The sequence below is a fragment of the Poecilia formosa genome, unplaced genomic scaffold (assembly GCF_000485575.1).
Source record: "Poecilia formosa unplaced genomic scaffold, Poecilia_formosa-5.1.2 Scaffold187, whole genome shotgun sequence".
NCBI lineage: Eukaryota > Metazoa > Chordata > Actinopteri > Cyprinodontiformes > Poeciliidae > Poecilia > Poecilia formosa.
Genome location: NW_006800126.1, coordinates 529,412 through 554,317, shown reverse-complemented (window position 1 = coordinate 554,317; position 24,906 = coordinate 529,412). Strand labels below are relative to the sequence as shown.

At 39.7% G+C, this 24,906-nt stretch overlaps 1 protein-coding gene across 8 annotated transcripts in view; it reads left to right on the top strand.

Annotated features, from left to right (window-relative positions):
• The window catches only part of nrxn3b (neurexin 3b), a 402,487-nt gene that overhangs the window by 136,458 nt on the left and 241,123 nt on the right, over positions 1-24,906 (top strand). For 4 of the 8 annotated variants that reach the window (XM_016678682.1, XM_016678681.1, XM_016678679.1 and 1 more), the window contains 9 exons: positions 9,527-9,730; positions 12,400-12,426; positions 15,120-15,239; positions 16,663-16,775; positions 16,877-17,145; positions 18,695-18,885; positions 18,982-19,155; positions 20,432-20,458; positions 22,994-23,113. In XM_016678682.1, the coding sequence (XP_016534168.1) occupies positions 9,527-9,730; positions 12,400-12,426; positions 15,120-15,239; positions 16,663-16,775; positions 16,877-17,145; positions 18,695-18,885; positions 18,982-19,155; positions 20,432-20,458; positions 22,994-23,113 (1,245 nt within the window). The remainder of the gene's footprint in view (positions 1-9,526; positions 9,731-12,399; positions 12,427-15,119; positions 15,240-16,662; positions 16,776-16,876; positions 17,146-18,694; positions 18,886-18,981; positions 19,156-20,431; positions 20,459-22,993; positions 23,114-24,906) is intronic. The other 4 variants (XM_016678683.1, XM_007566141.2, XM_007566140.2 and 1 more) reach the window with 1 other exon arrangement.

The window sequence follows — 24,906 nt, the reverse complement described above, 5'->3', positions numbered from 1 at the left end:
GATGATGTTGATGTGAACGGCTTAAAAGAGTTTCCTGGTGACGTGCCACATGACTGGAGACATCCCTCTACTGGACTGCAGATTTGCACATTTCAGTGTCATTGAGGTGATGGGCATTGAGACTTTCCCCTTTGTTCTCTGTTGAAAGAAGCTTTTCAGGAAGTGATATGAATGAATGCAGTGAAGATGATGCTGTTGGTTGCCTTAACCAAACTTTAATCAGGCAGGAGACATGTCCACACCCAGAAAATCCTTAACTCAGTAAAATGTCTTAAACTTCAGAATTGTAGTTGTAGCCAGTATTCAAAGTGCGTATAAGCATTCTGCAAAACAAGTACAAAATGACAAGCTTTGTGTGCAGATCTGAAGAACCCTGGCAGCAGTTTCATTAAACCTCACAGTCCAACTCTCCATACGCTTTTTTACCATCTCCAAATATAGCCAGAAATAGAGTATTATTGATTTGTGTAATAGTGTGACGTCTCAGCGTCACCCAGCAGGTGTTGCATTTAAAACATTTGCTAATCCCTAATATCACTTAATCATACTCGCCCTACAGTCAATAATAACACAGACCTGTTGTGAGCAGTGAGGACTGACACTTCATATTTTATCTATTCACCTCATGCGTTACACATGATAAATCACCCGTCTTCCTGTCTCAACGTGAAATGTTTTTGTTTCTCCTATGCTGTGTAGCTAACAAGCAAACGTTGGGATTGTGTATGTGGTGGGGGGCTGAGGGTGGGGGGGCAGAACACTGTCGCAACATCCAGGTACAGACAAATAAATCATATGCTTTCATGTCCGTGCGTCTTACAAGGTGACAGCAGTCGCTGTGATACCGCGAGCCGCTTGACTAAGTTTGGAACGAACTCAGACGCTCCGCTTGAGGTCTCTACCGCACTCTGAGCTTTTGGAAGCCACAAGAGCAAACTTCTGATCCCTTCCTCTGGGTTTTTTCTCATGCATGTGTTGGAAAACATAAAGATACAAAAACTTGATTTTTTTTAATAAATACTTCTGCAAAGAGTGTAAGGGGATTGAAAGTGTTGACCCTCTAAAGCAGACCCGGGCTGACGACCTTTGATCGGCCCATGTGAGTTTGTACTAAACCTGTATATCCCACTAATTTATAATATGTGCACTAAATACAAAGATACAGCTAAGCCTTTCATAATAACAAATTTTGCTGGATGATAAATTGTCCCAGAAGCTGTTGCGATAAATGATAATATCGTCATTTTGAGACCATTTTTAAGTGATATAACGGTAATGGCAAAATAATAATGCAAGAACACATTGCAAAAGATCAGCAAATTTTAAATTCCAATGAACATTTAACACCGGAACTGGAATTCATTTTAAATACCTGAAATAAATAAAAACAAGAAAGTTGAAGTTTTTGCAAACAAAAGTATCCTTGAAAAATTGCTATTTGAGACCAAAGCACCAAACTAAAAACTTTTATTATCCAGTTTTTGGTAGAGAAAGAATAAAAAATCATGCCAATGGAAATTCAGTTTGTTTTAATTTATCATGTGATTTATTGATTTTTGTGCCTGGCCTACATACTGTACATCTAGATCCTATTACTGTCTTAATGTCACCTCTGCGTTTATGTGCCAAAGTAAAGGTGCTGACCACTTTTCAGAAATTATCTCTTGGCACTTAAATATGTCGGGTAACGTTAAAAAGTCAAACTTTTGCAGAATACAGAGTTTTTAACATGGACTTCTAATAATTTTAATCGATTGGGTGGAGAACAGTTTCAATCGGCATTATGAGAATAAACACAGCGAGATGTACAATAATCTGACGTTTGCAGCGTGGGGACGAGCATTAGCAGACTTGCTAGCTAAACTGAGAAAGCAACCAGGGTTGTTTGTAGAAAGCGTCACTCTTCCAGGAATGGAGCAGTCAAGAAGAGCTTTGTCATTATCTCACAAAATTGCAAGTTATGGTAAGACATTTTCTGATGGGGAGTTTATCAAAGACTTTTTGTTGGATTTGCCCTTGAGAAGAACGACACATTTATAAATGTCTCTCTCTCTGTCTCTCGAGGCGATTCGAAGAGATCATAGAGAAATTCAGCTGCAAGAATTGAACAGTTTCAACTTATTTTCCTTGGTTACGATTTGTATTATTGATTAAGATCAGTTACTTTTCTTTGACCTTGGATTAAGGAAAGACTTTGAGATGAGGAACCATTCAGCCAAGGAAAGGCACTATGTTTTGTGCCTTTCCTTAATCCAAGGTCTTGTTTTGCACTGCATTATTCGTCAGAAGATACTGTAAAAGTCATAGCTAAAACTTAGCCATGTTGTTGATGATGTAGCTAAAATAGTTAATTGGATCAGGGCAAGAAAACTGAATCACAGTTTGGGATCATTGTCCTGTTGGAACATAGAAACTTCCAAACACTGGACATTTTATGAACATCTAAGTTTGTCTGATAATTAGTCTGCTAAATTCATAATTGTACATTTAATCCAATGAACAGTGGAAAAAAAAAAGCATGTTTTTTATTTTATTTCATAAACTTCCAACAGAAACATTGAAACATTACTGCAGACATTACGTGCTTCTGTTTAAGCTGTTTTGCTGTTTCAGAATCAGGGCATCGTTGCTTTTTTTTGTTTTGTTTTATTCGGAGACAAAATGTGCTTGTTTTGAGCTGGAGCTTCAGAACGCCTGAGACAGCAGATTCTGAATCCTTTTTCAGTCCCAGCAATGTCTGTCTATTCAGTCCCCTCATTTTGGCTTTGTCTTTAAACTCTTATCTCCTTCTGAAGGTTAAATGACTTTGGAATCGTGCGCAGTAATTGGTTCGGTATCTTCCGCATTATCGACTGTTTCATGTGCTTTGGAGAGAATGAGGCAGAACGTTTTTTTTTTTTGTTTTTTTTTTCTTTTCTCAAAAATAGATTTATGATAATTACAACTGTCTACTTTCAATTTCCTGAAAAGTGTTTACGGAGGTTGGGAATGTAGATGGAATTTTAATGCTCTTCTTTTGCAGCTGTGGCAATTTGCCATCAAAACATAGAGCGGCAATGGAGCCCGGTCCTCGTTTTCTTTTCTTTTCTTTCTTTTTTTGTTACCTGCCAATAAAGATGAAAGTGTCCTGCCCCCGGTGCTATACTTGTGCTGAGTTGTGCTAAAACACAATGCGAGCTCAGTGGTGCCTGATGCAGCACTGTACAAATTCATTAAGTACAATAAAAACAAATGAAACAGAAACAGAATGAGGCAGCAGCTGGGAGCAGGAGAACCAAGTACAAAGTCTTGGCTGCTAAATATTCCGGAGACATGGACTTGTTTTACAGTGTTTACCCAGGAGAGCGCCGGATCTTCCTTCACTTTAGAACGATCTGTTCGTTTAGGTCTCTTTTTTTTTTTAACTCTCCACCATTTGGAACGCCACACTGTTACTCCCTAATCCCCATTTGTAATTAAATATGTGCAGAGAAAGCGTGCCGGCCTGGTTATGTAAAGCCAGGCTCTCGTTGTGACACATTGTGCAGAATGTGCAGCATCCATCCATTCATTCATCCATTCATCCCTTGCTTTTTGTCCTTTGTTTCTTATCTAAATCTCCCTTCTTATGTTTCTCCTTTTGTATGGTTCTCTCTTACGTCCTCACTCTGGCAGAAAGGAGAAAGTGGAGGAAATCAAGCTTTTAGCAAGTTTGGCCATGTGAGAAATAGGCAAATTTCAAAACCTGATATTAAGTCAAGTTCATTTGTATTCCCTGCAAAAACACAAAATCTTACCAAGTATTCTTTGGTCCAGTTTCTTGTGTGTAGACAAAGTGTATAATTTTACACTTTAAATAAGGCAAAACTAACATACACTGGTTTTGGCGAGAACATGAGTAACTGCCTGACTGATTTTAATTTAAGGGAGATCTTTGAAGAAACTGTCTCCATCTGAGGCTGCATGCTGTAAAAACGAGACCCAGAAGACAGGATGTTTTTTATAGAAGTACATAACTTTTTTTTTTTCCCTCCATAGTATTATTAATAATTATATTTAAAGCTCCTTTCAAAATACTCAAGATCAATGTACAGGACAAGTTAAAACATAAAGACAAATAGACCAACACAATAACATCAACTTCCTAAAAATAGTTTAAAAAAAAGAAACATTACAGGGAGTTCGAGACCCTGAAACACTGCCAGTGTAATAATAAAGCATCACCATTTTTTACCGTCTAAGACCTCTCACCCTGCAACACACTCAATGGGGAAAAAGTTTGACAAAAACTTTTGGAGACATTTACGTTTACACCGCAGGTGAATGTTATTGTGCGATGCGAAAGGCTTGCAAATGACGTGAGCCGCTATAAACTGAGAGTTTACCTCTCATCAGTCACCACAGACTCTCATTAATTACAAGTTTTAAACCCTTCAGGGAGCACATTGCCACTTTGTTTGGAACAATTCATCTTTTAGTGGCATTGGCTACTCCAGGGGCTGTTCAGAAACATCCGTCCATGACTTGCTTCTCGTAGGAATTTTGTCATTTTGACATTCAAGGCTCAGAAAGCTGCAGCAGCTCCATTGGTTTATGATCTATGAAACCATTCTTTGCTCTGTAAAGATGATGAAGATACAAAAGTTAGCAAGTAAAAATGACTTGTGTATCATTTTCACTTTTTTTCTGTTCTATCGACAACTATGAGTAAGGTAGTATATAACCAAAAATGCATCTCCTGTTACAAACAATCCCAACCTGTGTGCTGATTGATCTTGTCCAAAGCTGATAGGTGCATTTGATGGTTTTTGAGCCTCTCAAACAGCCAATTAATAATTGCACTAAAAGTATTTTTTGGCATCAGATGCAAGATTAGAGATACTTGATGTCCAGTAAAGAAAACTGTTCATCTGTTTGCCTGCCAACAGACAGACGTTCAAAGAATCTTTTAGCTTTTTCTGTCTCATAAGAAGTTAAGACTACAGCAGGTTAGATGCACTTGCGTACGTTAAATAGGCTGATTTTGCTCGTTTATTAGGTGGAGAGAGATTCTGTGAGGGAGAGAAAATTGTGAAATTTTAATTAAGGTTGACTAATTGCATGAGATCCTGTTCAAATACCATGTATTCCTCTGCAGTATTAGTGTTTAAATGAAAATAATTTGGCATCTAGCAGAATCTGGCTGAGTGAATGGGTGTGAGAATTGAGAATAAATGAAGATTGAGGTCCATTTTTTCCCCCACATTTTGCCCCCGGCATACGTTTTATAAGTGCAATAGTTTAGTGAGGATGAACTAAAGCTTGCCACCTTCTTGAGGCAGAAGAGAGTTGTTTACTCATGCACATTTGCAGCTAAAGTAAAAAGGAGCCTGGATAAAACAGAAGTGAATACAAAGGAAAGCAGATTGTGTGTGTGCGTGCACGTGTGTGTGTGCGCAAGTTGAAAATAAATCGACTAGCTCACTCCCTCATCCAAACCCACAATATCTGTGAAGCTCATCACTTAATAGCGTTCTTCCTCCTCTATCTTCTCCTTGAGACGGACTGCTAATTATGTAAAGTGTGGGGTTCATTGAAAAGTGCACACACACACACACACGCACACGCACACACACACACACACACGCAAACACTCTCAATGACAAGCGGCAGCTTAATTACCATCTGAAACGACATCCTCGGCGCTGCTGATAACTCTCTTAAGAAATGCCAAATTATGGAGGAGCAAACACGGAGGCTGCCGTGTTTTGTACGGGGTGTGTTCATACAACTTTAAACGCAACCCGTCTGCCTCTCCACGGAGTGCTGTCACCTGCTTTGTCAAGCAGATGTGTGTTATTAGCTCACAACTTTGTATGAATGATGTTTATCTCAGCAGCAGCCCTCACATTCTGCAGCGCTCCCATGTTCTCTTTGCCACTGTAACATCATGATTAGCTCAGATTTGGCAGATTTAGCTGCTTTGGCTTCTTTCAAGTTCCAGCTCTGTCGGGAGAAGTGTTGTCTTTGCACGGGGTTCCAGCTTTCTCTGATTTGCCATTATTTGGCTTGTAAGTTCAGGACAAGTTATATTCATTTCCGTGACGAAAAAATAGAGGAATATAAAAAAAGAATCACAATAAAAAGGAGCAGAAATACACGGAAGGAATATTATGCACAGAGCTAAAGTGAGGTTTTAGTGCAAATGGCTGCCTAAGATGAAAAACATACTGATTGAACATTCTTCGGGGTGAGTGAATTCATTTGACGAAGATTTATGTGGGAATTTTGTCTAGTTTTGAAGAAGAAGTCTAGAGAAATGTGAGAAATAGAAGTTTGGAGACATGACAAACTGGCATCCTACAGAGAGATTTAAAAACTCTCCAACGTAAGGCCAGTGAGTCAGTAATGCATCACAGTAGAGAAGCACTAGTTGTTTACATCAGTGTTCTTTTTTTAAGTATTGCATTAGAAACGGATGAAACAGCAAAGTGTAAAACAAAACAAAAAAAAAAATTAATCAATTAAAAAAAAAGCTTTTATATTCGTTTGAGGTGATTTTCAGCATTTCCGAGAAAGAGTTAATTCACATTGGAATATATTTGCTGAATATATTCTAATTTACAGAGAACTTCCTAATTCTTACATCTTTACTTGAGGCACGACATTCTGAAAATGTCAAAATCCAAACCTCCATCTTGGAAGTGAAAACTCTCCATTTTTCTGACGTGTGCTCCATACTACGTTCCACTCTTTGCATCTTATTTCAGCCATCCTTAGCGTCAACATCTGATGAAATTCTGCTTTGCGTGGCCTGGTTGATTAGCTCTAAACTAGGACATGGAAACACGCCTCATGCTCATTTTCTGATTTTCTCTTTTTTTGCGACATTTTAAAAGTTTGCTTGAAATTCGCATGATGAAATCATAGCTACTGCTTCTGACAAAAACACAGAAATGTAAGCTAGAAGAGAAAAAATATGCAGTATTATGTTGTTGCAGTTGTATTAGCAAAGTACTTTACATTTGTCAGCTGTGCTACGGTTTAGTAAAACTTAGCAACAGTGAATGGAAGAAACTGAAAATCCCACTTTCAGTTTCTACACAGAGTACTCTACTCATATAATTAATTTACTTGATGTAGACATCTGAGCAATATTCTGAGGGCGTTGTATGCTCTGCCACTCTGTTTATAAATTTATGATTTTTCCCGCCAAATGTCTTGAAGCCAGTGGTACAAATGCTGTGGTTGAAAATGAGTGAAAATAAAAAAAATATAAATAGTCATTTACTCAGCTTAGGTACTAAGAAAAAGTTTCCTGTTGCAGGATGAATTTTGCTTTTGTGTCGACAGAGGATACATAAAAACAGCCTTCCTGACATCAGGTTTGTGTTGCATTGTGGGGTTAAACGAAAGTCCTGCGTCATTTTGATAAAGCATAAATACATCTCAGATAATTATGCCTGGAACAAATTTGAGAAACAGTTTATTTGCATAACTACATTTTCTGACTAGCTCAAACAAAATCCATTTCCTTTATTCACATCTGCGCTATAAACACACTAAACGCCAGAGCGTGGTTTGGTTTCCGTGGAGACCGAACCATTAGAAAAAGTTAGAAGAAGCAAACTCTGCTTTTTTTGAGCTATAGTGAAGGAACTACAGATGTGAAAATTCCCTAATGTTCCCCTTCCCGAGGCTTAGTTTTGTTTCTTTAGACAAATAGTTTGAAATTATTAAAATTTTCATTTCAAGAAAGCGATTTGCTTTGAATTTTAGATTTAGGTTCTAAATGTGTAGGGAAAAATCTCATAGGAGAAAATGCAACTGCATCAACATTTTCTTTTCTCTCTCACATCATCAGAGTATCCTTTCAAACCATTTTTAGTTTGCTGTTCATGTCTTGTTCCTCTCCTAATGTTAGACCGCTAACCCACCATGCAGGACCTGATCTGGCCTTTCAAATCAATCAATCAATCCCCCCGTCAGTCAGCAGAGCTGTCTGCGAACAGGCTTCTCTCCTTGCCATATGAATGTTTTACTGGCTTTTTTAAAATCTGCACATGCCTTTGAGGAGAGAAGAGAACTCGGCGCAATCTACAGCCGAGTAAAACAATGGCGAGCCGAGGTTTCATTATCCTCTAGGCAACCGTACTCGCGCAGCAGACAGCTTGTTCACGGAATGGATCCAACAACGGCCCTAAAACGTACGCAGGCAAACCTTTGTGGACCCTCAATAGCAGTTTGCTGCTCGGCGTGTTTGACTTTATTTAATGAATTTTACAAGATGTCACGTGAAAAATCCAACCTTTTGCAGGTTTCGGCATCCGTCTCCATCAGGCAGTTGGATTGACTTCCTCTTTCTAACATGTATATATGGCTTTCTCGTGGAATTTCTCGTCACCATCCTTGGCATTGCTCCAGTCGAAAGTGTTACTAAGGTTCATATAGGCTCTATTTTCCTTTTAAAAGCTGCGGTGCCAAAACCACGTATTTCACGGTTGGGTGCTTTTTCTTAATCTGTGTCTCTCTCCATGAGAGGCTTTCCAGTGCTCTGCAAGCGTTCCCCCTTCTCACTCCGGTTCTTTCGTTCTGTTTGAACTCTAAAGCAAGAGAACAAATTAGTCTGGCTCTGCAGCCTCCATAACCCCATGACATCTCTCTCTGTGCATTGTTTGATGATGGAGTGAATTTTTTCGTGTGTGTTAGAGTGCGTTTGCTTATGCTCCGTGGATTGTACACAGTGCACAAAGGGAAGGGGGGGAAGGCACCAGCTAAAAGTAGCTCGGCGATTTGCAGCCTGCTCCGTCAGACTCGTCAGTCAGCGATGCGGCTGCGTAGGCATGCAGGGCATGAGCACGCGTGTGTTTCTTGTTAATAAAATATGAGAGACACGGAGGCGTTCATGTTCCAGTGGTGGAGCCTTTTCTGCTTTCTTCACTGAGCATGTTTGCAGAAGTTCCAGAGGCATAAACACAACGGATAGAACTCTGTTTTCTTCCGTCAGATTGGCACCACTGCGTCAAATCCTACAAACCAGAGACGGATCAATGAACAGAATATTTTTGGGCGGCCCACTCCCAGTTAAGCCTGTGACCCACACATTTTTTTTTAGGTGTCCTTCAAGTATGCAACTTTATTTAAAAACAAACGAACAAACAAAAAATGCTTTTTACTCAAATTGTCACCATGTTGTGACAGTATAATATGAGACAGATAACCTGTGAAAAAATCAAGGTAGGAGAAGCATCACAGTGCTGTCAGTCAACCTCATGTACGTGCCACTCGATGTAATAATGGTGGAGAAACAACTTACTGTCCCAGGACAACTGTTTCCATGTTAACTAGCCTTAGCATTCATGGCAGGCTCTGACCTTGAAATTATTGACTTCAAACAAGTTCCTATATCATGTTTAAAAAGTTACTTGTCAGGTAGCTTTTGTTTTATTTCAAGTGTAAGATGTCTGAGCTAATATCGAGACCAAAATTACTAGGTAAGACTTTGTGTTTTTGCAGTGTAGCAAAATATAAATGCCACATTTTTCTCTTTCTCTCTTTGTCTTCACAGAGGCTTCCATCTTGTCTTATGACGGCAGCATGTACATGAAAGTGGTGATCCCGAACATCATGCACACAGAGGCCGAGGACGTCTCCCTGCGCTTCATGTCCCAGCGGGCCTTCGGCCTGCTCATGGCCGCCACGTCCCGCGAGTCAGCGGACACTCTGCGGCTCGAGCTGGACAGCGGGAGGGTCAAACTGACGGTCAACCTAGGTATCGTATAAACCGTCTCTTCTGGCTCAGGCAGGAGCCTGCGCTCTTTTCTTATTTTTTTTATCGTTTTTTTTTACTATTATTTTTTTACTTTTTAAAAAAAAAAAATCTGATCTAACATGTACTAAACCAGATCTGTAGTCTGTCCTTGTAGTTGCATGTTAATGTTTTCGACTTGCCTGAAGTGTAAGTTCTTCTGCCTGGATGCTTTGATGTCTTTGTAAAAAGAAAAAAAAAAATGTGCATTGATCTAACACTTAACAAAGTTAGTCATGCTCTGCCGCGCATCTTTTGAACATATCATAGATCATTTAGTCAAAGTAGTTTCATATCTTTCTTATTATTTCACACAGTCTCACCCCTAACACAGTAGTCCAATCAGCAGCATGTAGATGGTTGTTTTGCTGTCTATTCAGAACCAGCTTAGTTAGCCTTTTTTATCTTGGCGCTCCATTTCCTGTGGTCTTTTTCACCATTTATTTATTTATTTTCTTTATTTTCTTTTCCCTCATGTTAGAAGGTCCACTGTTGGTCTAGTTGGCATCTCCTAGGCCTTGTTCAAAGATGGCACTCATCCCTTCAAAGGCCCAGAGCCTGCGGCCCATCTGGCAAACAGCCCGAAGCCACAGCGGCCAGCACGCCCGCACATGGCAGCAGCAGCAGGACATAGCATCTAGCCTGGAGTGACTACCATGAAACGGATAACAAGAGTCTGATTCATCCCATTAGCTTCTACAATGAAAAACAAACAAAACTCTGAATAAGTTAGTAATGAAGCTAGTTTAGCTATAGGTAGCAGTAGATAACAGCAGATGCCTTTCATGGGTGTCTTTAGGCCTCAGTGCAGTGTTGGTGCTATGTGGCGCGCGGCTGTTTGCTCCCACTTTTCTGTTGCGGTTGACGGCACATGAACACAACACGGTCACATTGGTTTCAGCCCACGTCCTGACGAACCCACCACTCTGATTGTTAGAACTGGCTTTTACCAAGTAGGACTGTATCTTTAAAGTGACACTGAGAATGAGTCAAACTCATTGGGCTCCAGAAGCTGGGTTGCAAAATCAATGTGGTCTTAAAACAGCCTGTGACCATTTTGAAATCCACACAAACAAGAAAAAAGTACTTAATTATACAAAAACAGTCATCTGATATAGTACAGGTAGAGTAATGTTGGGTAATGTCAGAGCCGACCCAGAATATAAGCAAGCTGAGCTGCTACTTGGAAACCATAAGATCAATAAAAATACTTTCTTTTGAATTTAAAGCTTTCTTAATATGTTTAAAAAAACTTTAAAATTCTTTGAAAATTAAGTCTAGATTTGGAAGTTGTGCTAACAGTTATAATTTGATGCTACCAGTTTAATAATCTTTATACCAGATAAATTTTATTCCTAATCCATCCTCCTGATGTAAAGACTGCAGTGTGTTGTTTAAACCAAACAATATTTAGACATGTAACAAGATCTAATGGCATCAGGTCTTGTGATATACAACAATAAGATATTTCTTCTGAAACTATTATCACGAGGCCCACATAAAGGTAAGAGCTCTAAACTTAACATCCTGTGTCTGTGTTCTTTTTTTGAAGTAAGACAGGAAGTAGCTCTTCAGTTGCTGCCCAGCTGTATGATGTAATCTACTAATAATAATCCACAATGGACAAGCTGCCATCACCTGGTTATGTAATAATCTAAAAAGGCCCCAAGAAGTTTTAAAATGTATCATTTTGAGCGGTTCTGCACCTCTGGATGAAAGTTACTTGGCAGTCAGTTCTGCACTCAGCAGATATTCCTTCTAAACTGTGAATGAATGGCTGTATGAAACCTTTGCTCTGTTGTTGAAAATGCAAAAAGGGAGAATATTTTTTTAAATCAATTTTAGAGATTTAGAATCCCCTTGTTATTTGGACAAAAAATGACTATGAATTATCCAAACCTAACCTAAATTATTCAACGCTGGCTTTATACTTTTTTAAAACACATTTTTTAAATTCATGAGACCTTTAATATTTTTGTGCAAAGATAGAAAATTGGGCTAGTTTTCCTAAAGCATTGCTAACATTGAATCTTGTTCTCATTCATCTAAGTTCATGTTTGGCCTTCTGAACAGGCTACAACTCTACACCCTGACAATCTATTTTTAAAATGTTACAACTACTACAGTATGCCTAACTATTAATAACAAATGTATGGTTTACCAAATCAAAATATTTCATATAAAAACAATAATAATGACATTTGTTCTTTACATAATAACTTAAGGTAAGATGTAGTTAAGACTCCAGTAATGTACTAAAAAGGTGTGCAACCCTAAAGTCAGAAAAATAAACTTTTATCCAAAATGTATTCACAGCAATAATTTATCAAAACTAACAAATAAAAACCTATTCTGTGATTAACTTTTGGCTAATAGGCTAACCAAAAATGGCCCCCCGTTAAAAGTTCAGCTAAAGGCCTTGTAAAATCTTTGGCCGGCTCTGGACAGATTCATTGCTTTGACCTGAGCTACGTCAGATGCAAATTGACTTGGGGCAGGAGGGGGGAGGAAAAATGGCCGCTGGCGTCATGTGTCCGTCCCCGGAAGGTGGCTTTACTTGCTTTTGGATGTCTGCAGCTGTAACCTTGAAGGATGCGATTTCATCTGTCACTTGTTCTCCCCTCCCCATCTAGACTGTGTCAGGATAAACTGTAACACCAGTAAGTCAACATTCTTCTTCTGCAGCCTTTTCTCCTTCCGTCAATATTTGATTGTGGTCTGTGTGCTAGGTGTGGAGGCAGGAATATGTGAATGCAGAGGGTAGGCGGGTGGGGAGGGGGGGACGCATTGGGAGCTGATAAGAGGATTTCTTAGATAAAAGTGGGGGGGAAATGAGGAATAGCCAGAGATCAAAGTCATGCAAATCAGGCTTAATATACTTTCTATATTTTAAATGGCCCATTTTCAAATTAAGTCAAGCAGCTAGCTCTGAATCATTTTTTCCTGTATGCCGGTAGCGACTAACTGAACATCTGCACTCTCAGCCTTTGTAGGGAATATTGGTTTTATATTTACTCACATATTGCAGTGAAGTGTCCTGTACTTATATAGTGTTAATCCATGCTGTAGTATTTAAATCAACATACTGATGCGGATGGTGCTTTATGACCTGTTCTTACTCAGAAAAAGAAGCGTTTGTTTTTTTCTTCTTACTCACCAGCCTTGTAATGATACAGAGAAAAATTGAACAGAAGCGAGGGCATTCAGGAGAGTTTTCATTGAGACAACAGCTTGTTTATATGGATGTGCATGTAATCCACTCACCAATGACATGAATGTCACCTACTTTGAGCTTTTAATGGTTTATTTCTGCAGTTCACATTTCAGGGTCCTAATGACCACATAGCATACAACTTCAGTGATTATGAGCAACCATTTGAATTTCTCATGGCCTTTCTCTTATTAATCCACACAAAGGAAAATTTACACATATAAATTATAAGGTACACAAAACCCAACACTAACCCAACACAGTGTTTCACACCATTTTGACCATTTTTCTTCTCAAAAATTACAGTTACTTAAAATTGTTTGACTTTCTTACACGGACTTCACGATCAGACATACTTTACAATTTTTTAGTGCAGTTGATGTCAGGGTGGGTCTAGAAGATTAATATTTGTCTACTTTAGCCTTTCTAAAACCAAGTGTCCTGTTGAAACAGCCAAAAGCCTCTACGTTTTAACCGTCTGACCCAACCGGCCTGCCTTAGTTCAAAGATTCAGAACAACAAAGCTGCATCAATGTTGAAGCCTATCATTAACTCCAAACAGCTGGAAAGCCACTGCCAGCGTCAATGTAGTGGAGACATGTTTATGTCTTCATAGACTTAAAGAACTAGGGGGCGTCCAAACTCTGTCTTCAGTGGCCGGTACCCTGCATGTTTTAGATTTTTCTCTAGTTTAACACACTGGAATCAAATGATGGGTCATTAGCAAAACTTTACAGACATGCTGAGGAGATAGTTGGACTATTTAAACTCGCCTTGTTGGTTCACAGACTCATCTTAAACTGGTAGAATGCCGAACCTTTGATAACTGGAGATGGACACACGTGATTTAAGAGCGTGTTTACCAACAACGAAGTACCTTCAACAACTTGAAGGTCGACTAAAGTTTGCAGCTACTCTGAGACGATCCAAATGCCTAGTAGAAAATACTTTAAACTGTTAGACTAAACAAAGATAGAAGTATTTAGCTACAGTACCAAACAATGCTTTTTTACAAACCTAAGAACGCCTTTCCAATTTTCAAGCATAGTGCTGTCGGACCTTGTTGTGACAAGTGATATTTGTGAAAAGGGTAAAATGGTGAAGTGGGACGACCTTAAAATTCTTCAATTTCACCTCAACTCATTAAATATATGGTTAAAGTTTCTGGAAAGGCTCCAACCTCAACACTAGTGGGGTTAAAGTTTAGGTCCATGCCAAGAAATCCAACAATTTAAATGAGTTTCTAACATAATTTATAACCATGCTAACAAAAAGTGAGTTGCCTCCCTACAAATAGCTATGAGACACTTATCCAAATAATATCAGGTATATATTGACCGTTGCTAATTCAAAAGAATCCACTATGTCCATCCAACACTACATTTAGTTTTGTCACTCCAACCTGGAACACAGACAGAACACAGATTCCTACACAGCTTTAAAACTCCCAGATGAGTATGACGTTACGAGTGTGTGAACTCTCACTAGAACTCTCAATTCTGATCATTGTTAATGGCGCAGATAGAAGCAAGCAGTTTGGTTTTTCAGTACCATGTCCATAATAAACACCACTTTGAACCCGCAGACAACAACAATGAAGTGCATAATTTCACAAAGCAAATTAAAGTCTTAAATTCTGGTGAAGGAATCTCTCTTGCCATCATTGCTTATAAAGATTTAAGAACTGGTTTCATTTTAATGCATCACATCCAATAATCTGAGGAAAAATGCCAAAGCGGCTTCTGTAAGAAACTAGATGGAGCTGCATTGCCCCCTAGTGGCAATAAGAGTTATCACTACACACAATGAAAGGCATAACTTTGGAAAATGCTAGTATAAAGGATAAAAGCAAAAAATAATTGTTAGAATTTTTCTAGTTGAGTGTTTGTGTGAGTAACATCAAATATTGTGTTTCCGTTGTTGTCAAAAACAAAACCAAATCTTTGTTTTATGCCTACCGTTGAAATCTAAAGTTGGAACAGCACTGGATGTGTTTAGAAGGAAAAAAAAAATCTTAGACCCTGAAAGCCAGAGTGCTCTACTAGTGAGTGATCTGTGCTTCATATGTTAAACAAACAAAGATTTGGTTTTGCTTTTGCTTGTGCCTTCCCCGTCCCTCCACTAACTGACCCTCATCTTCAGGCAAGGGCCCTGAGGTTCTTTATGCCGGACAAAAGCTCAACGACAATGAGTGGCACTCGGTGCGAGTGGTCCGCCGCGGTAAAAACTTCAAACTCATTGTGGACGACGACATGGCCGAAGGTATTGACGTTTCTCATGCTGTTCCTGATATGCACGTCTCTGTGTGTGGTTTGTTTGATTATGTATTATATGAATACCATATTTTTTGGACTATAAGCCGCTACTTTTTTCCCCACATTTTGAACTCTACACTTCTCGTTTGCTTACTGCATGTTGTGGTTTACAATAGTGTTAAAATATAGAGGAGTGAAACGTTGAATAACTTATGAAGTTAGACATCAGCAGTATAATCTCACTCAGGGAAATGAGCGAGAAACTGTAAGAAAATTATAAATTAATTGGGTTTATGGTTTATGTCAAGGGCCACTCTTAACCAACAGCCTAAATAACAGATGTGTGAGATGTGTGCACTATATTGTCATATGGTGATTGTGGAAAAAATAAAAATGATGGGATGACTAAGTTAAAGGTACAAGCCAGAGTTATTTTGTCAAATCAGTGAAACTAACATTAGCTTTTATTTGTCACCTGTAGAACAGCATGACATTGTTAGCTTTTGTAGTTCCTTTTGTTAATCATTTTCTCCCCACATTGAACTTATCCAATAAACAAACTTTCACACCCGCGTACCTCTGATAAAAGATCAGTAAGTTCATTTCTTTTTTTCTCAATTTTTTTGTCTTATTTATTTGCATATTTTAATCAAATTCCTCCTTCAAAGGCATTTCCACCTATGAGCTGGCCTTTGTGGTTCTTGTGCCTCACGTTGTGCCATCAAACCAAATAAAACAAAGCAGAAAATCTACTTTTATTCGTCAGTGGACTTTTAAAAAGACAGGTATTCTGTGAAATCAGAATAAACTAGAAAATGGCAAAAGGAAAAAAAAATCTCTTAAACCTTTAGAATAAGTAGTAATGAATAAAATTGTTCAACATTGCAACACTGCTGCAAAGTGACCTTGAAGTTTAAACAAAAACCAGATGATGTCAAGATCTAACGGTCAACTTGAAGATTTTTTTTCTTATCCCAGTTGACATCTGTCTTGCTTTGCTTTTTGGCAAAACAAACTGGGATCTTCATCCACCCTGGTTTGTAAAATTTGCAGGTGTTTAAATTCAAACATTTTTTGGACTCTTAACTTGTAGGCTTTTTTTTTTTTTTTACATATCTTTACAAGATGCCCTTAAAACTGGAGGGCGCTGTATGTTTATTTGAAGGTTCATTTCCTTTTTCTTCTGCATCTTGTTGATCAAATCTATAAGAACAGCAGAAAAATGACTGACTTAGTTCAGTAAAGCTTATTTACTAATTAATTGGTTGATTTTTTATGTTGTTTTTTTTTCCACATAAAGTTTACAAAAAATGTTCTTCAGAACTCTATCTATAGGTATAGATCGAACAGATAAAGGGTTGCTAGCAGTATGTCATCTTTTTCTCCCACAGTTGACTCTTACCCAGTTTCTCTCTTTCGCCGCCCTTCAGGTCAGATGGCAGGTGACCACACCCGCCTGGAGTTTAGCAACGTGGAAACGGGCATCTTGACTGAGAAACGTTTCGTTTCGTCATCGCCCTCCCCTTTTATTGGCCACCTACAGGTAATAAGAGTAAAACATTTTTCGATCAGTTTTTCTTTTTTGTCCCTCGTTGTACTTGAACCCTTCTCCTTTATTGAAAATTCGGACCGACCTCTCCCCAGAGCCTCAAGTTCAACGGCATGCAGTACATCGACATGTGCAAGAACGGCGACATCGACTTCTGCGAGCTCAACGCCCGCTTCGGCATGCGCTTCATCGTCGCCGATCCCGTCACTTTCAAGACCAAAGGCAGCTACCTGGGCTTGGCCACCCTGCAGGCGTACACCACCATGCACCTGTTCTTCCAGTTCAAAACCACCTCACCCGACGGCTTCATCCTCTTCAACAGCGGAGATGGGAACGACTTTATCGCTGTGGAGCTGGTCAAAGGGTGAGTGGGATGGAAAGTTTATCCAGAAGCAACAGTACAGAAATGATAAACTGATTTAAAAAAAAAAACTGTTCATAGTTGTTGGTGGAGTCAGTTGAAATTTGACAGGGTTGGTCAGATCTTTCATCCTGAATTTCAAATGTTGAAACGTCTAGATATCAACCAACTACAAAGAACTAGTTCTTAATTTTTTTACATTAGTTTTACTAATAACCAAGCATTAAAATGGGAGGTTATTAAAAATGTGCAAGCCTACAGAGACTTGCAAAAATTGTCTTTAAAACTACAGACATCAATCTTTTTAATTGGATAATGTGATGGATTAAGAACAAAGGATTCTTGTTCTTTAACATCCTTTATAATTCTGATTCTTGGAGATTGGAGTTTGTCTTTACTGTGATGTTGAACAATTTTACATTATTTGGTGTCGCATCGTAAACCCGCATGTGCATGTCTACGTGCTCAAGCGCGAAATTTCACATGCACAAATATCGCACCAACTTCCATACGAAATGAATGAAGGGAGTTATGCTGGAACAGGTGTTCTTCTAGAATTGTCCTTTACTTCCATCCATCTTTTCATCAACTGTGTTACACTTCACTGTTACTAAGCATGTTTTTGCAGTGGGGTGGTATGGTCTGGGTGATGTGCAATGCTGAGTTTCCTCTGATATCGTTTTACATTTAGGCCACAAAGGGAACTTTTGGTCTCACCTGACCAGACCTCCTCCTTCCACATCTGCTGTTCCTCCTGTAGGACTTGTGGTCAACTTTAAACAGGACTTTGTATCAAGAATGACTTAACATTTTTCTGTAAAGGCCCACATTCTGGATCATTTACTACATGATCTGTGAATCTTTGTCACTTCTCTACCTCTCTGATGAATGCAAAGTTCATCGGTTTAGGGGAATGGCCATTGTCTTTCTAGGTTTGCATTTATGCTCAGTCCATTCTGAGATGAAGGATTGATAGAAGCCCTGTGACACGTTTAAAGTTTGGATATTGTTTTAATAACCAAACTCTAATTTAAACTTCAACAAAACTCTCTCTGTGTCTGTTGTGCTCATTGGTCTTCATGTTGCTGTTTGTTCTCTAATGTTCTCTGACAAACCTCTAAAGTCTTCAAAGATTGACTTCCCAAGGCAATTGGTTGCAAAGGATTTTCTTTAAACCTATGACATGAAATGGTAACCATGCATACCCCTTTTCAGATTTTTATCAGTAAAAATAAAGTTTCAAATTATGTTTTTTCACTTTACAATCTTGAGCTACATCTTGTTGATCTATGACACGGATTGGGAATAAAATACATTGAAGTTGTTTGTAACCTAAAACATTTTCAAAAAGTTAAATACGCTCGCAAGGCACTGTCGATCTCAGAGGATAATCCCTGATTTCTTTGTATTTTACGTCCAGAGAGCCAGAACTCCTTGTACTTTCTCAAAGTGGCCTTGATCAGTAGTTGTGCAGACTTTCTGAAGTCCTTTCAAAGCTTGGCTGCTTTTCCACTCATTTTCAGCCCATCTGCTGCCTCCTCTCTCCTGCCAGGTTCATCCACTATGTGTTCGACCTGGGGAACGGGCCCAGCCTGCTAAAGGGAAACAGCGACAACCCGCTGAACGACAACCAGTGGCACAACGTGGTCATCACGCGTGACGCCTCCAACACGCACACTCTCAAAGTCGACACCAAGTCGGTCACGCAGAATGTCAATGGGGCCAAAAACCTCGACCTTAAAGGTACAACATGGAGAAACCGTGTCTCCTATCCCTTTCCTTGGTGACCATCCAGCATGTGAAGAGTTAATCACTTGGTTCCATTTTGTGTCCCGTCAGGTGACCTGTTTGTTGGAGGTTTGGGACCCAACATGTATCAGAACCTCCCTAAGCTGGTGGTTTCCCGGGAGGGCTTCCAGGGCTGCTTGGCATCCGTAGATCTCAACGGGCGCCTGCCAGACCTCATCAACGATGCCCTGTTCCGCAGCGGCCATGTAGAGCGTGGCTGCGAAGGTACAAAATGTGTAATGTGGTGGTTTTTCTTTTTTTTGATAGCTGTCAACAACATCCAGGCAAAATTCTTGCTGGGTATTTGACAACTCCCTAATCCTCTAGTTTCCCAGCACAGACTCAACTTTTAGGTCATACATTTTAAATCGAGGATAGGTAGTTGTAGTTTTGGAAGCTTAATCTTCGTCTGCTTTAACCATAGAGATGTGTTTAGGATAACTGTCCTGCTGAAACACCCAGTGATATCCAGACTACAACCGTCTGACAATCAGATGGAAGAAAAATTGGTCAGGATGTTCAGAAACGGCCCAGAAACCATCAAGGCTCAAGCTTAAAGGGGCAGGATTATGGAATCGACTTTGAGATTTATATCATGTTATGATGTCATTCCATAACCAAAAAGATGCTTTGATACTTTTATGGATGTTTAAGTAATCATTTAATCTCCTGTGGCAACCATTCTGGGTTATGTAACAGAGAGATGCCTTTTTGACGAAACTAGTCCCTGTAGCTGCAGTCTAACCCGAGCTTCCACCTCAACAACTCCCCCACTCAGCTCCTTCAGACTAGCCAGTAGTAATTGGCAAACACCTGGTGAAACTGTGCATCTACTAAGCTCATTATGGGAGCTAGTTCTCAGTAAAATGCTGGTAAAACATTGTTAGATGGTTAAGTTTACAGCCAGTTGGGACAAAAATGAAGCTTTTTATTCATTATGATAAGGATGATCTGTGATCAAATATCCAACCAGAATATTGCCAGGACCTTGCCCATGACTATAAAACGTGTTGTTTCCTTTATCTTCATAAGAAATGTTTAACCAAATATTAAGAATTCAGACTGTTTAAATGTGGAGAATTTTAAACCTGAATTCAAAGTAAAATTCTTACCTTAAAATTCTTTAAAGTTGTTGTATATCATGCAACCCAGAAAATGATTTGGATGCAACATGACGTTTATCTTCCCAGTAAATATCTGTAAGCTTTCTACAACTGCATCTTCTGCCAGAGTATTTGGTGGCTGTAGTTCCTTCTATTTTCTCTAGAGGGCAGTAGAAGATTTTCATAAGGTCAGAAGAGCTTGCATTCAGAGACGCACACACATTTTCACATCTAACAGTGAAGCTCCTCTCCCATTCTGCAAGGTTTCCCATGTTGTCTGACGGGCAAGCGTAAACAAGTTTTCTGACCACTAACGATGCCTCTGCCTCACTAATCCTTTGCTCTTGTTTCCTGCTCTGCTCTGTTTTGTTGTTTTTTTTCTTTCTGCGCCAACAAAGTTGGTTTCACCAAAGCCGACCTGCAAGGTAGAGGGTTCAACTCCGCCTCTCGAAGGCCAGCTCGCCTGAAAGGTTGCTGTGTGCAATGCATCGTGGGTGTCACCATGGCAATAACGTCTTCCAGGTGCTGCGGCGGGGGAACTCGCTCTCTGATCTGGAAAAATATAAATAAGCAACGGATGGAAAAGAAATGGCAGGAAAAAAAAAAAAACAACTGATTGCTAAATTAAAGTTTGCAGCACCTTGAAAAAGTATTCAGACCCCTGGAACTTTTACACACGTTATGTTGCGGCCATCTTAATGTATTTTATTCAGATTTTATATAATAAAGCAAATTAAAGTAATACATATGCACAGTAGTAAAAAGATACAAGCTTTTTAACTGTGGCTGGCAAACGTATACATCCTCATTTACTCTGATGACTCCAAATAAAATCCTGCGCAACAATTCACTTTAGAAGTCGCCTGTGGTTCATTTAGGCTAAAATTAAACTTTTTGACCTAAATGCATAAAGCTGCTGCATCATGCTGTGATATGCTCTTTTTAAGATAGAAGAGGAAAGATGGATGGAGATGCATACAGGCCAAATCTGGAGTAAAACCTGCTGCAGATTGGCCAAGTTCATCTTCCTGCAAGACGACCACAAAAATCCAGCCACAGCTATGATGGAATGATTTAATTCAGCGCCTATTTGTGTGTTAGAATGACCTAGTCCAAGTCCAGGACAATATTTAAAACTTGATTTTCTGGTGGAAGTGAATTTACAAAGAAAAAGTGGCAAGAATATGACTCAATATATCCACAGCTGTTAGGGACAAAAGGGACAAAAGATTGTCCAGCTTTAATAGCAGTGAAAGGTTCCATAAGGAATGTAAAATATGCATTTATGTTGTGACAAACATGCGAAAAAGCTCAAAGAGTTTGAATACTTTTGCCACTGCAGTCACATATTAATCCATCAGTTTGTGTCTGGTTTATTCTGCATGACCAGACAAAATGTCCACTTCTGTTAGAAAGCTGCTGAAATTGCAGAATCAACTTTGTAATTAAAGGGTAGGAATAAGTGGGCTTGAGACAGTGGCACGCAGCCAAAAAACCACGCTGTGACGCTACAGAGGCTGCGGCTGCAGATCAGAACCGTCACTGTGCCGCTGCAGCATCGAGCGTCTGACTTTAAAAATTCCTCACATCTCCTGCTTGGATACTTTTTTTTTTTTTTTTTTCCTTTTTCAAGAGAGCGAGTCTCCTCCTCCAACACTGGAACGCACACATTCCATTTGCCTTGATATGACCACTGTTCATACATGTGCACAGCTCTCAGGACGCCTGGTTGACTACCATTACAGTACATTACACAGTAAATGCACTTTCAGCTGGCGAACTTGCTCTGTCTATATTTTTTTTTTCCTCTTAAAATGTCCTCTTCTTCTCTTCACGTCGTCTTGCACAAGACAACTGCTCTTAAACGAAGTTTACTTGCATTTGTCTCTTGTTTATTTATTTCTTTATCTGTAGTTTGTTTTATTTACTTGAGCTTGTTTCCTGCTGTATCTGGTTATTAAAGGGGATTACTGTCGAGGTTTCTTTTCCTTTGTCTGTGCAGACTCTTAATGCCGGATTGTTTATCTCGTTATCTATGCAGTGCACTTGTCCTTATCTGCATTCCCTCTCTCTATAGAAGTATTCAAAAGTGAGAGCTATGTGTGGTGTGAGGAATAGCAAACACACATCCAGTTTGACTTTGAATACCCTCCTCGACTCTCGTCTGGCTCTGGTGCATACTTTCAGATATGTGCCATGTGTTATAAAGTGCTTCATAGTTGTTTCTTTTCTCCTCATGACTTCTGTCTGTCTAGTGGATCTGGTGTTCATCTTGTACTCTGACACTGATGTTTAGAAATGTAACCAACGCCTCGTCTTTGGCAGGGCTTTTTTTTATATGGTAACTTTTTTTTTTTTTTTTTTTACCTGTTCGAGTCTTGTCTTGCTTGTTCGCAGAGGGAATGCAGCGTTTAGAAGTTTTACTCCGATAAAACTTTCCCGGACCATGTTGGAATGTTGAAAACGTTGCATGCAAGGGTCTCTGGCTCACTTGCTGTTTTTAAAAGAAAAAGAGAATGAAACTGGAGGACGTTGACAGTGTCATCACATCAGCTGGCTGACCCGTCTGCAGCAGCAACTCTTCAGTGTAACCCTTTTTGCTCGCTCTCAGTCAGGATTCACTATAATTACATTGCAGTGTATGCTTCGGCTCGTTCTGCTTAAAGAGCATGCTGTGGAGCAACCTGGCGCCTTTACACTGAGATGCCAGCACCGCTGCAGCATCGCCTGGCATGAGGCGCGATTCCTGAGACAGCCTTTAACCGATCTGTACTCGGGTCAGGCTTCCTGTGGCGTCACTGTCAGCTCCTCCTGAGTAGTGCAAATCTGTCTCTCTAGAGTGCATATCTTCTGCATGGGTCCTTCTCTCTTTAGGCTCAATAGCTGCCTTCACCATTGCCTGACTGCACACCGGTGGTATCTGTTTTTTTTTCCTCTCTCTTTGTCTCTCTCCTCTCTAGGCCCGAGTACCACCTGCCAGGATGACTCGTGCGCCAACATGGGTGTGTGCATCCAGCAGTGGGAGAACTTCACCTGCGACTGCTCCATGACGTCGTACACAGGCACCCACTGCAACGACCGTGAGTACTGTTCGCTCTCCCGGTTCAGCTTTCAGTTTCTTTTGCAGAGAATACCTTTGGCAAGACGACTAATGCTTCACTTATTAACCCTCCCGCGGTCTTAGCGCAACTCTCAGGAGGAGCGCGGCAAATGTCACGGTCAGGCCATGGGGAAGCCCAGGAGGTGTCCCATCAGACTGTCAGTTCCCGAAACCACACATAAAAAATAAAAATCTCTTGAAAGCGCACAAGTAAAAAATTTGTGGGGTTCACATGACTCCATCTCTTTTTTCCGTGGGAGGATTAATCAGTAAACACTCCGAGTAGATCAAATTAGTAATTTTATAAAGTTATTCATAGTGCAACACACAGGCTTGCATGCAGGTACCTACTACATTTAATAACTGCTGAGCAGGGTTTACGATGTCTGCTACTGAGCCCTGCAAGAGACACTGTGAAAGAGGGTCGGGAAAAATCTCCCAAAAGTTTTTCTATCTATCCCAAATTATGTCCAGAGATAGATTGGTAACTTTTGCACAATCCCATCATATTTTGGAGCACTAAAGCAGACTAATTTGGAAAAATCTCACAAAAGATTTGTGATATCCCTTCAGGAAGTTGCGGTTAGAGCAAAATTAGCCATCATTTGCAAATTTTGCACGGACTTGCGATTTTTGCTAATCCTCTAAACTTTTCCATAAATCTTAGATTTTTTCTGTTTCTTTTCAGTCTTTTCTTTTCTTTTCTTTTTTTTTTCTTTTTTTCTTTTCTTTTCTTTTTCAATCACTGCAACTCGGCTGAGTTTTGGCCAATCCTCTTATCCCTCTTTTTAATTGAACCTCCTTTTTCATGTCTGTTGAAAGCCAGATATGTATATGTGGTTACTATTTGGAGACGTGCTGTAGGGTAAGCCCTCGCCCGTTCTGTTCCCTGCTGTTTTTTCTTCCATTAAAACTGTCTAACCGGTTATTTAGATGCATTATTGTGATTTTCTGAGCGGTCTTTAAACACACCACAAGCGTATGCTTGTGGTGTGTTTAAAGACGCATGCTGTGTTGCACCAAAAGGGAGACCTGCTGCTGAGCCGAACTGAACTGGCCTGAGTCAAAAGGCAAAAGAAACTATACTGAGTTTTCTTCCAAACAAGCCGTGCAAGTTGAGTGTAGCAATTTCAACTTTTATGTAAAACCACATTATGGCAACAAAAAAGCTTAAAAAAATTGCAGCTTTGACCGCAAAGTTGCAATTTGCTGTCAAATTTGGCAGCAAATTATTATTCGACGATTCTCTGTCAGAAGCACAAGACCACCATTACTGGAAAGTTCAAGGGGGAGTTTCGCATCTCTAGAATCATTTAAACAGCTAAGTTATCCAAACATACACAAACGGTCACTGGTTGAGGTTAACTGTATCTGCAGCTGGATGCAGGTTTTTCTGGTGCTTGTGGCTGAGATGGGTAGATTAGACAGGAAGTGGGCAGAGATAAAATGGGGGAAGACATGCAACAAAGGACCCTTGATAGGGAATCAAACCCCAAACGACAACTAATATGTGGAAGCTGCTCTACTTCTACACAATGCGCTTCCCCAGATGCTAGGAACTCCTGCAGGATCCTACAAAACTTTTGAGAGAACAAGCAAATGTACATTTGACTTCCACCCCCTCCAATATCCCTTGTGGGGCTCAGCATTCCTCAGCAGTAAGAGCCACGTTTTCATCTCCATAACCTGCTCCAAGGCTGGCTCACTTACACTTATTGGTCTCATTTGCGATATTTTTTCATATTTAAAAGAAAATGTCTCGTATTTCTGTTT